The sequence below is a fragment of the Haliotis rufescens genome, unplaced genomic scaffold, assembly GCF_023055435.1.
Source record: "Haliotis rufescens isolate VD_foot unplaced genomic scaffold, xgHalRufe1.0.p SCAF_9, whole genome shotgun sequence".
Taxonomy (NCBI): domain Eukaryota; kingdom Metazoa; phylum Mollusca; class Gastropoda; order Lepetellida; family Haliotidae; genus Haliotis; species Haliotis rufescens.
The window spans coordinates 6440165-6453383 of record NW_025964383.1 but is presented as its reverse complement, the minus strand read 5'-3'; the positions used below and the strand labels follow the sequence as shown (position 1 = coordinate 6453383).

The following is a 13219-nucleotide window of genomic DNA, read 5'->3' as shown; positions in this document are numbered from 1 at the left end:
TCTCTTCACCACACAGAATCAAGGAAACAACTGTAAATCTAAATAGGTCCACGGATTGTGGGAATTCAGGAAAGAAGAATGTTGTTAACCAGGTTTAGGTCAATGAACTGATCTTTGTTCCCTGTGCTGCTAAATACCCGTGTTGAATGTCCCGGGGATGACAAGTCCAGATATCTTAAAGCATCAACTACAATTAACTGGTGTCGATGAATGGTTCTGATACCATCTCGAAGCGTATCCTCCCCACAGCCAACTCATGTGTTCATGGCAAAGCAAATACATCGCTGCACGCGTTGCGATTGTACGTATGCATCGACATGAACTGGTGGAGAATGTGGACAGTTAATCATATTTGTCTTGTCATGTAAACTAATACGTTCGCAATAAAAGAACCCGAATTGTGGTGACTACGTCACACGTGAACACAACCAGCTTATCAAGTTGTGCTACGACTAGCGTGGGATAAATTTGCTTTGGTAAATTAATTCTTCTCACATAAGCCTTAATCGAAAGTATAGCGTGACCAATTGCTTTTATCGTATCAGTAGTTGCATTCCACTGAAGGCCGACATGTTGAGTGCAGCGTATCACACCCGGAGCCGTCTCGCTACAGCCACTAGACTCGCTATTCAAGGCAGCAGCAGCAGCAGATCCACCCAGCCCTTCAATGAGCCACTGTCAGGCAATGCTATGCCTCGACCAGGAGGCATCGCCTCCATGATGAGACTGCCTGTCCAAGGGGACGCCACAGGTCTGTCTCGGGTTTTTTTATGTTACTTACACCTGAGTGTAAGTGTCTTGTCACCCGACGTCCTATCTTAAACACGTTATGTTGGGTAGGCCTATGTGTTGCATTAGGAAACCAGGTCAGCATCTGTGATCAGGCCGCCATTGTGTGGTTGTGCAATGTCATTGGGTAAAATACAGAACGACCGAGTCCAAAGTGTAATATGTACCGATTTAGAACTACAATTACAAGTAACAAACATTTCTGGCCGTGGAAATATTTTTGCATGGAAATGATCATTTATCATGTCTCTCCTGTAGACAATCTGTTGTCTTTTTCAAATTTCAAATGTATTGTAACAGTAGTGATATGTAGTCAGCCTGAAACAATGATATACAACAACATAAGCAAATATAAAATATAAGCTAATAAATATATACAATCCGTTACAGCTACTCTTTGACTTTATAGATATCACTTTCATTAAAAAATATCACTCCTGTTAAATCCGTCTAGTACTGCACGTATCTATACAATACATCAATCTACACAGATACAAAATATATTAATACAATTATAAAGTGATAATGAGCTTACTGTATGTAACTTTAGGAAGTATTACAGTCACAACAACCACTAACATCAAACACTCATTCACATGCACTTACCTAGATGCATCAATCACTGATATCAAACACTCATACACATGCACTTACCTAGATACATCAACCACTGATATCGAACACTCATACACATGCACTTACCTAGATACATCAATCACTGATATCAAACACTCATACACATGCACTTACCTAGATGCATCAATCACTGATATCAAACACTCATACACATGCACTTACCAAGATACATCAATCACTGATATCAAACACTCATACACATGCACTTACCTAGATACATCAATCACTGATATCAAACACTCATACACCTGCACTTACCTAGATACACCAATCACTGATATCGAACACTTATACACATGCACTTACCTAGATGCATCAATCACTGATATCAAACACTCATACACATGCACTTACCTAGATACACCAATCACTGATATCAAACATTCATACACATGCACTTACCAAGATACATCAATCACTGATATCAAACACTCATACACATGCACTTACCTAGATGCATCAATCACTGATATCAAACACTCATACACATGCACTTACCTAGATGCATCAATCACTGATATCAAACACTCATACACATGCACTTACCTAGATGCATCAATCACTGATATCAAACACTCATACACATGCACTTACCTAGATGCATCAATCACTGATATCAAACATTCATACACATGCACTTACCTAGATACATCAATCACTGATATCAAACACTCATACACATGCACTTACCTAGATGCATCAATCACTGATATCAAACACTCATACACATGCACTTACCTAGATACACCAATCACTGATATCAAACACTCATACACATGCACTTACCTAGATGCATCAATCACTGATATCAAACACTCATACACATGCACTTACCTAGATGCATCAATCACTGATATCAAACACTCATACACATGCACTTACCTAGATGCATCAATCACTGATATCAAACACTCATACACATGCACTTACCTAGATGCATCAATCACTGATATCAAACATTCATACACATGCACTTACCTAGATGCATCAATCACTGATATCAAACACTCATACACATGCACTTACCTAGATGCATCAATCACTGATATCAAACATTCATACACATGCACTTACCTAGATACATCAATCACTGATATCAAACACTCATACACATGCACTTACCCAGATGCATCAATCACTGATATCAAACACTCATACACATGCACTTACCTAGATGCATCAATCACTGATATCAAACACTCATACACATGCACTTACCTAGATGCATCAATCACTGATATCAAACACTCATACACATGCACTTACCTAGATGCATCAATCACTGATATCAAACACTCATACACATGCACTTACCTAGATGCATCAATCACTGATATCAAACACTCATACACATGCACTTACCTAGATGCATCAATCACTGATATCAAACACTCATACACATGCACTTACCTAGATGCATCAATCACTGATATCAAACATACAGATATACATTCACATTTCCTTTCCATTGCTGTGCAGAGAGGTTTAACATATGATGATGAGTATATATATATTTAGTTTGAGTTTAATGCTTTCTTGTTCAGATAATAACTCACGGAACTGTGAGTTCATCAACAGCTATAAATATATACAAGATATATCCATTATGTCTCTAATAAATCAAATGGTAAGACTTCCGCCCGTATCCCCCTCAAAGATATACAATTAAAGGGTTGAGCGACATTGCATACATATACAACTTTTGGAGGGGGGATACGGGCGGAAGTCTTTCCAATATACACAAGTTCGACATATGTCCTCCCCTGAGAAGTAAAGTTGCAACGCTTTGGATTGTACAGAGAAACTGTACAAGTGGGCTGCATGCCCAATCACAGTCAACCATCACGTGTCGAAGGTAATCAAGATTAACGCTGGCTCTTACGTTTGTTTATTGTTTAGCGCCGCAATATTCCACCTGTATAACGGCGGATTGTAAATAATCGTGCCTGGACCAGAAAATCCAGTTATTGATATCATGAGCATCGATCCACGTAATGCGATAATATGCATCAACCAAGTCACCGAGTCTGACCACCCGATCCCGTTAGTCCCCTCTCACAAGCATTGTCGTCTTTTACTTCAAGCTAGGGTTGCTGAAAACCTATTCTACACGGATCTTCATGGGTTGCTATGTATGGTTTTAAAACGTCCTGGAAGCTTCCGAACCAAGAAAAAATGCCACAAGTAAATGAATACCATGATACATATTGGGAAAAGGAGACCTGTGCTTCTCCATGTTGTTTAGAAGCCTGTATTGAACTCGACGACAGGCTTGCATGATGAAAAGACTAATGGCTTCTTACCAGTCCGAGGGTTCCACTTGTGGGAGTGCCTAGTCACAGTATGAGACCTACAGTTTCATGTTTAAATTTTGACCAGAACTTCTAGTTTAGATGAACACATAGAATCACGGTGGTACAGGCTTTCGTCTCGATTCTCTCGACATCACTGAGCAATATCATCATCTCATAGTCACACACTCTACGTTAGTGAGACCGAGTAATATCATCATCTCATAGTCACACACTCTACGTTAGTGAGACCGAGTAATATCATCTCATAGTCACACACTCTACGTTAGTGAGACCGAGTAATATCATCATCTCATAGTCACACACTCTACGTTAGTGAGACCGAGTAATATCATCATCTCATAGTCACACACTCTACGTTAGTAAGACCGAGTAATATCATCTCATAGTCACACACTCTACGTTAGTGAGACCGAGTAATATCATCATCTCATAGTCACACACTCTACGTTAGTGAGACCGAGTAATATCATCATCTCATAGTCACACACTCTACGTTAGTAAGACCGAGCAATATCATCATCTCATAGTCATACACTCTACGTTAGTGAGACCGAGTAATATCATCATCTCATAGTCACACACTCTACGTTAGTGAGACCGAGTAATATCATCTCATAGTCACACACTCTACGTTAGTGAGACCGAGTAATATCATCATCTCATAGTCACACACTCTACGTTAGTAAGACCGAGTAATATCATCTCATAGTCACACACTCTACGTTAGTAAGACCGAGTAATATCATCATCTCATAGTCACACACTCTACGTTAGTAAGACCGAGTAATATCATCATCTCATAGTCACACACTCTACGTTAGTGAGACCGAGTAATATCATCATCTCATAGTCACACACTCTACGTTAGTGAATAGTGAGTGAGTGAGTATGGTTTTACGCCGCTTTTAGCAATATTCCAGCAATATCACGGCGGGGAAACACCAGAAATGGGCTTCACACATTGTACCCATGTCGGGAATCGAACCCAGGTCTTCAGCGTGACGAGCGAACGCTTGAACCACTAGGCTACCCGACCGCCCCTCGTTAGTGAATAAATGTAAGAGAGACATTTTCCTGTACTGTCATAGATCATTGATCTCATTGTCCTCAATATACCACGCAATATACAGATTTATTAAAGATTCGTAATTTCAGAGTGAGCATGTAAAGCAGACTTTGTTATTAATGTACACCATGGTATTGTGCTGGCTACAGCGACAATTTCAGCCTTCTCTTTAATGAAAGTTCTTTCCACTTGTAGAACTTGACGCCTGCTTTGTTGGCATTCCGCTTGATGCCGGGGCTTCCAACAGGTCTGGTACACGGTTTGGGCCAAGACAAATACGTACTGAATCTGCCCTCCTCCGCAGGACGAACATGGGGACAGGTGAGACACCCCCTCAGCCTTCTTGTCGTGTGTACAACACATATAATGGTAACAGGCAACTCCAGCAAGATCCCTCTAAAACTACTCACATGTTTCATGACATACACGTGTAAAATATGTTTGGAATTATACATGAGACCTATAAATCTGTACTGTAAATTTGTACTGACTAAAGTGGACGTTTCTACATTTACATAATATATATTTACATGCAGAAACTGACATAACATTTGAAGTCATTACTATTTTGTAACAGAATTGATATACTGGCTTAGCTTTGACACATTGTAATTGAATAGGGAGTACATATTTGAATTATCAAAATGGATTCAGAGTAAGAAAACGTTCTTTGGTGTTCAAGAAATTTGTAGAGGATCTCCAGCATCAACCATATCACAGTTTGCGCATTTCAGATGCGAAAATAATATATTTCCTCCCGTTTCATCAGGTAGATTCTGATCTGAGGTTCGGAATTTCAACAAATGTCGGCAAATCATCTATTGTTCTGATTTAAGATTTATGACATATTTTTCCAATTCCAATTTAGTTTCCATTATTAAATACATCTTACGTTGAGTTTTGCTGATTTGAAGTCCACGTTTCCCGATGGGCATTTTTGAGACTAGTTTCAATCATTAATTACAAGTGTGCTAAAGTTATACAACCTAGACCAAGGTGGTGAGAACTTAATGCATAACATCCAATTTGGACCACTTTAGTTTGAATTGTTCTAATTTGGTAAGGGTTTATGGAATAGTGTTGATAATAGCGACCTCAGCTTATGAAAAAAATAGTGAACTAGGTCATTCAGTCTGTACTGACAATCAGTTGTGTGAACTAGGTCATTCAGTCTGTACTGACAACCAGTTGAGTGAACTAGGTCATTCAGTCTGTACTGACAACCAGTTGAGTGAACCAGGTCATTCAGTCTGTACTGACAACCAGTTGAGTGAACTAGGTCATTCAGTCTGTACTGACAACCAGTTGAGTGAACTAGGTCATTCAGTCTGTACTGACAACCAGTTGAGTGAACTAGGTCATTCAGTCTGTACTGACAATCAGTTGTGTGAACTAGGTCATTCAGTCTGTACTGACAACCAGCTGAGTGAACCAGGTTATTCAGTCTGTACTGACAATCAGTTGTGTGAACTAGGTCATTCAGTCTGTACTGACAACCAGTTGAGTGAACCAGGTCATTCAGTCTGTACTGACAATCAGTTGTGTGAACTAGGTCATTCAGTCTGTACTGACAACCAGTTGAGTGAACTAGGTCATTCAGTCTGTACTGACAATCAGTTGTCTGAACTAGGTCATTCAGTCTGTACTGACAACCAGGTTAGTGAACCAGGTCATTCAGTCTGTACTGACAACCAGGTTAGTGAACTAGGTCATTCAGTCTGTACTGACAACCAGTTGAGTGAACTAGGTCATTCAGTCTATACTGACAACCAGTTGAGTGAACTAGGTCATTCAGTCTGTACTGACAACCAGTTGAGTGAACTAGGTCATTCAGTCTGTACTGACAACCAGTTGAGTGAACTAGGTCATTCAGTCTGTACTGACAACCAGTTGAGTGAACTAGGTCATTCAGTCTGTACTGACAACCAGTTGAGTGAACTAGGTCATTCAGTCTGTACTGACAACCTGTTGAGTGAACTAAGTCATTCAGTCTGTACTGACAATCAGTTGTGTGAACTAGGTCATTCAGTCTGTACTGACAACCAGTTGAGTGAACCAGGTTATTCAGTCTATACTGACAACCAGTTGAGTGAACTAGGTCATTCAGTCTGTACTGACAACCAGTTGAGTGAACTAGGTCATTCAGTCTGTACTGACAACTTGTTGAGTGAACCAGGTAATTCAGTCTGTACTGACAACCAGTTGAGTGAACTAGGTCATTCAGTCTGTACTGACAACCTGTTGAGTGAACCAGGTAATTCAGTCTGTACTGACAACCAGGTTAGTGAACTAGGTCATTCAGTCTGTACTGACAACCAGTTGAGTGAACTAGGTCATTCAGTCTGTACTGACAACCTGTTGAGTGAACCAGGTCATTCAGTCTGTACTGACAACCAGGTTAGTGAACTAGGTCATTCAGTCTGTACTGACAACCAGTTGAGTGAACTAGGTCATTCAGTCTGTACTGACAACCAGTTGTGTGAACCAGGTCATTCAGTCTGTACTGATAATCAGTTGAGTGAACTAGGTCATTCAGTCTGTACTGACAACCAGGTTAGTGAACTAGGTCATTCAGTCTGTACTGACAACCTGTTAAGTGAACCAGGTCATTCAGTCTGTACTGACAACCAGTTGAATGAACTGGGTCATTCAGTCTATACTGACAACCAGTTGAGTGAACTAGGTCATTCAGTCTGTACTGACAACCAGTTGAGTGAACTAGGTCATTCAGTCTGTACTGACAACCAGTTGAGTGAACTAGGTCATTCAGTCTGTACTGACAACCAGTTGAGTGAACTAGGTCATTCAGTCTGTACTGACAACCAGTTGAGTGAACTAGGTCATTCAGTCTGTACTGACAACCAGTTGAGTGAACTAGGTCATTCAGTCTGTACTGACAACCAGGTTAGTGAACTAGGTCATTCAGTCTGTACTGACAACCAGGTTAGTGAACTAGGTCATTCAGTCTGTACTGACAACCTGTTGAGTGAACCAGGTCATTCAGTCTGTACTGACAACCAGTTGAGTGAACTAGGTCATTCAGTCTGTACTGACAACCAGTTGAGTGAACTAGGTCATTCAGTCTGTACTGACAACCAGGTTAGTGAACTAGGTCATTCAGTCAGTACTGGCAACCTGTTGAGTGGACTTGGCCATTCAGTCTTCACTGACAACCAGTTGAATGAACTGGGTCATTCAGTCTGCACTGACAACCAGCTGAGTGAACTAGGTCATTCAGTCTGCACTGACAACCAGTTGAGTGAACTAGGTCATTCAGTCTATACTGACAACCAGGTTAGTGAACTAGGTCATTCAGTCTGTCTTGACAACCAGTTGAGTGAACTAGGTCATTCAGTCTGTACTGGCAACCAGTTGGGTGAACTAGGCAATTCAATCTGTCCTGACAACCAGTTGAGTGAATCAGGTCATTCAGTCTGCACTGACAACCAGTTGAGTGAACTAGGTCATTCAGTCTGTACTGGCAACCAGTTGGGTGAACTAGGCCGTTCAATCTGTCCTGACAACCAGTTGAGTGAACTAGGTCATTCAGTCTGCACTGACAACCAGTTGAGTGAACTAGGTCAAATCAATAACTACTGACGACCAAGTTAGTGAACTAGGGTATCAATCTGTATTGATACCCAGTGGATGTTTTAGGTCACCGAAAATGAATGAGAGAAATTGAGACATGACACTGCATTAAGCTTTAATTATGATGACTACTTGTAGGTGTGGATCCGTTTCGCTATCTCAGAGTGGCGGATGCTGGGGACATAAGAATAAACATGTTCAACCTGAAGAAGGCATGCGACAATATCCGTGACGGCATTGGCTCTATCATAGCATCTGGCTGCCGGCCTCTTACTATGGGAGGAGATCATACACTGACATATCCTGTACTCCAAGCAATGAAGGTAACATGTCTTCAGTGACATTCTGTACGCCAAGCAATGAAGGTAACATGTCTTCAGTGACATTCTGTACTCCAAGCAATGAAGGTAACATGTTTTCAGTGACATTCTTTACTCCCGGCAATGAAGGTAACATGTCTTCAGTGACATTCTGTACGCCAAGCAATGAAGGTAACATGTCTTCAGTGACATTCTGTACGCCAAGCAATGAAGGTAACATGTCTTCAGTGACATATCCTGTACTCCAAGCAATGAAGGTAACATGTTTTCAGTGACATTCTTTACTCCCGGCAATGAAGGTAACATGTCTTCAGTGACATTCTGTACGCCAAGCAATGAAGGTAACATGTCTTCAGTGACATATCCTGTACTCCAAGCAATGAAGGTAACATGTTTTCAGTGACATTCTTTACTCCCGGCAATGAAGGTAACATGTCTTCAGTGACATTCTGTACGCCAAGCAATGAAGGTAACATGTCTTCAGTGACATTCTGTACGCCAAGCAATGAAGGTAACATGTCTTCAGTGACATTCTGTACTCCAAGCAATGAAGGTAACATGTTTTCAGTGACATTCTTTACTCCCGGCAATGAAGGTAACATGTTTTCAGTGACATTATGTACGCCAAGCAATGAAGGTAATATGTCTTCAGTGACATTCTGTACTCCAAGCAATGAAGGTAACATGTTTCTAGTGACATTCTTTACTCCTGGCAATGAAGGTAACATGTTTCTAGTGACATTCTTTACTCCCGGCAATGAAGGTAACATGTTTCTAATGACATTCTTTACTCCTGGCAATGAAGGTAACATGTTTCTAATGACATTCTCTTCTCCGAGGAATGAAGCTTACATGTTTTCAGTGACATTCTGTACGCCATGCTCTGTTATCCAGTTTTGTAACATGCAACTACTATATACGAGTACTTCAGACAGTGCAGGAAACTGAGATACACTTTGGTTCAGTACATCAAGCCATTATATGACTAAGCGCATGTCAGCAGTACTCAGCACAAGGATTATAAAAAAATCGTAATAGTATTTTGAAACAAGAGACAGAAGTTAACCATGTCCCTTTTGCGTGCAAGTATCCTATGATCGTGGGTACAGATCACAGGTTCGCCCTGATGATGTTCCTTGGTCAGGCACCAAACCCGCGCTTATTAATTCCCCCAAAGACCGTGATAACACTAAAGTAATGGACACGTTTGTGATGACAGGCTCGATATGGTGCTGTTGGCCTTATCCACGTGGATGCTCACTCCGACACCAGTGACAGCATGTACGGTGAGAAGATAACGCATGCTACAACGTTCAGGAGAGCGGTGGAGGAGCGTTGTCTGGACTGCAGCCGAGTGATTCAGATCGGGCTCCGGGGTTCTGGCTACAGTGTCAGTGACTACGACTGGGCGAAGCTGCAGGTGTGTAACAGGAACGTAGTAACTAATTACGTCCGTGCCTTCCCTCTTAATACTGGTCGCGTTAGTCTTAGTAATAGATCAACTTCATTCCTCTACATTCTTACCGTTCGCTTTTGACACCAAATTTTGTGAGGCAGGGGTTCCGCATTGTGACTGGTGAGGAATGCTGGACCAAGTCGATGGTGGAGCTGATGGGTGAGGTGCGCGACATGATGGGGAGCGCCCCTGTGTACCTCTCATTCGACATTGATGCTTTAGATCCCGCCTATGCACCCGGGACAGGTAACTTTTAGTATAGAAATATTTGGTCAAGGGACCACTACTATGTTACACATGCCACGTTTACCGTCAAAAATAATGTTGCTCTTCAGATACAGTAGAAGTTAAGTTTACATTTACAGACATCGAGAATTCAGAAGCTTGTTAAAAAGGTTTCAGTTTATCTATTGCTGATGTACTTACCAGTAAGAAATGCAATTCATTACATATTGATACATTACACAAATTTTATTATATTTCCCTCGTTATGTTTTACCAATAGGAAATATGTGGTTTGTTCTTAATCAAGTAAGCCAAATTACCCGTGATGGTTCGGGGTAGAATAGGTCTTCGTCAACCACGGCTTGCTGTAAAAGGCGACTATTCTAGTCGTAAGAGACGACTAACGGGATCGGGTGGTCAGTTTCACTATCTTGGTTGATGCGTGTCATCGTATCCCAATTGCGTGAATCGATGCTCATGATATCAATCACAGGGTTTCTGTTTAAAGACCGCCGTTATATAGCTGGAATATTGCTGAGTGCGGCGTAAACAAAAACATGTATTTGAACATGTACAATTCGGGTCATATTTAAAACCATATTTTCTAAGATGATTCGCGAAAACATCAAAGGCGCCGACTGTATTTTATTCTACGATTAAGTACACTTTAATGGACTGACGTCATGGCGCTGTCCAAAGTACCTCCGTCGTGATCTAACGTATCTTTGGTAACATCGTTCTTTCATTACCGTCAAGCAAGATGGCGCATCCACTTCTATATCCGATCAAATAATTTCTCAAAAACTTGTCTAATATTTGATTATTGTTATGTCGAAATCAATACGGCAAGTTACGAGAACGAATTATGCGGATATTTGTGGTTGTAAACCCGTCTCAAAATGTGGAGAGGGGCGGAGGATAGATGGATTATATGTATATGGATATTACAGATAGAAAATCACAGGTCAAAGAACAATTGTTGTTCCCGATGTATTCTGATTTGGTAATCACAAATACAAAGGCATACATCGAGGTTAAATTAATTCTACTGTATCTGAAGAGCCACTTTACGTAATACGTATTTTTAAGTCAGCAGATGAATATGACACCCCTTCTTATATTGTTCAGTATGTCTGTTCGCTGTAACAGCGTTTTGATTTATTTAGACGGATTATAGATCTTCCTGGTAAATCTTTTCAGCCAGTGTTGGAGAGGCCATGAACAAGGAAATATTCACACAACCTAAGCTTGGAATTGTATTTTCCATGTGACATAGAAACCAAACCATTTTCATCTTACATGTTAAACATCCTGCACTGGAGGTGGGGCTACACAGTTGACAAGCGAACATTGCTCACGTTCCTGTAGCCGGTGAATGAGGACATTCTCAAAGCGACACCTGCTGCTATCCAAAACAGGACTTTCTTCTGTCAGTGTGTTATTATTTCAATATTACCTTGTAGGTACACCTGAGATAGCTGGTCTCACCCCATCTCAGGCCCTGCAGATCATCAGGGGATGTCAGGGACTCCAAATAGTAGGAGCTGATCTCGTTGAGGTATGAACGACTTCATCATATAGGCGAACAAGCACACCAGATCACAAACTACTTCGGCTCTCACATTCCGTGTATTTTCATAGCTGCATAAATATATCTGGTCTGATATCCTCAATTCAGAATCTTATTGGGTTTACTATCAGTGTATGTTTATCAGAACACCAATAGACTTCCCGTTAAGATGTTATTTAAGATGCTATAAGAGTGTTTGTATTACAGGTATCTCCTCCCTATGATATGGCAGGGACAACGGCGCTGACTGCGGCGAACCTTCTCTTTGAGATGCTGTGCGTCTTGCCTAGTCCTACGTCCAATTAATCCTATCGGATCCAAATAAAAGCTTTAAGATTCATGTCATGTTTTCTATGAAGTAAAAATATATTTTGGCTATATTAACTACTCTTTGCAGTCTTCTTCTTGGGCAAGTGACTTCAAAAAGTGTCAATATTGGTGAAGCACACAATGAGCACTCCAACCATAAAGGCGGTAATGTGTGAGCTTACCTCTGGCATCTTAGATTGTGTACTATCATTGTGCACCGATTCATTCCTATGTCACGTTGTGCATGACTCTCTTTGAGGTGGAGTTCGTGTACAAATAAGTCGTGTAACATTAATATAAGTAGTAGACTTCGAAGGCTGGCGACAGTAACTTAGAAAGTTCATAGGTCCGCCCATGGTATAGTTTAGGATGCTGTGGGTCATATACGCGTTCCTTTTACAGTCTGTAACTTGAGCAGGATATCCAACATTGACGACATTGAAATCGGATACTTAGGAATACAATTGTCTGCATACGTTAAGCGAGACCTAGGCCGTGTGCCACTCTCCGTGTATACATGTCGGCAGCACAGTGTGGATTGTTGGTACAGATTGAACATAGACCACAAACGAAGTACATGGTCAATGCCTCTCTCCGCTGACCCTAGCTGCTGTGTCCATTGCCATGGCCAAGCAGCAGGAGAGATGGGCAGCTGACCGGTACAGACTCTTTAATGTAAACACCGTGTGAACTATTACAAGCGGCAGAGGCAACATAAACACTAAACATATTCAGAGACATTGGCACTTCTTGACTGAAACCACTGAACCGATTGTTTCAATTTCCTACATTACTTTCTTGCCGCCAATAAAATAGGGTTCGTTTCAGGGTTTTCTGAAAAACTAACTTTAACTAGCCACATGTGTGGTCTTAAAAGGCGAAACAATGGAAGTAACTCGTCGAAAACAATTGTTTTGCAGGACAGATTAATAAAAAAGTGGT

At 41.0% G+C, this 13219-nt stretch overlaps 1 protein-coding gene across 1 annotated transcript; it reads left to right on the top strand.

The window, feature by feature from the left end:
- Positions 1–413: 413 nt before the first annotated feature.
- On the top strand, positions 414–12308 carry LOC124118721 (guanidinobutyrase-like). The gene is made up of 7 exons (XM_046480961.2): positions 414–751; positions 5002–5127; positions 8536–8720; positions 9937–10137; positions 10275–10419; positions 11862–11956; positions 12176–12308. The coding sequence occupies exons 1-7, from the start codon at positions 571–573 to the stop codon at positions 12272–12274; spliced, it is 1032 nt and encodes a 343-aa protein (XP_046336917.1). The 5' UTR covers positions 414–570; the 3' UTR covers positions 12275–12308.
- Positions 12309–13219: the final 911 nt, after the last annotated feature.

Excerpts from the sequence above, each read along its gene's own strand:
- LOC124118721 (XM_046480961.2), top strand. The coding sequence starts at position 571 with ATGTTGAGTGCAGCGTATCACACCCGGAGCCGTCTCGCTACAGCCACT. Across the intron at positions 8,721-9,936 it reads CTGTACTCCAAGCAATGAAG|GCTCGATATGGTGCTGTTGG; the intron begins GTAACATGTCTT and ends TTGTGATGACAG. Across the intron at positions 10,420-11,861 it reads CGCCTATGCACCCGGGACAG|GTACACCTGAGATAGCTGGT; the intron begins GTAACTTTTAGT and ends ATTACCTTGTAG.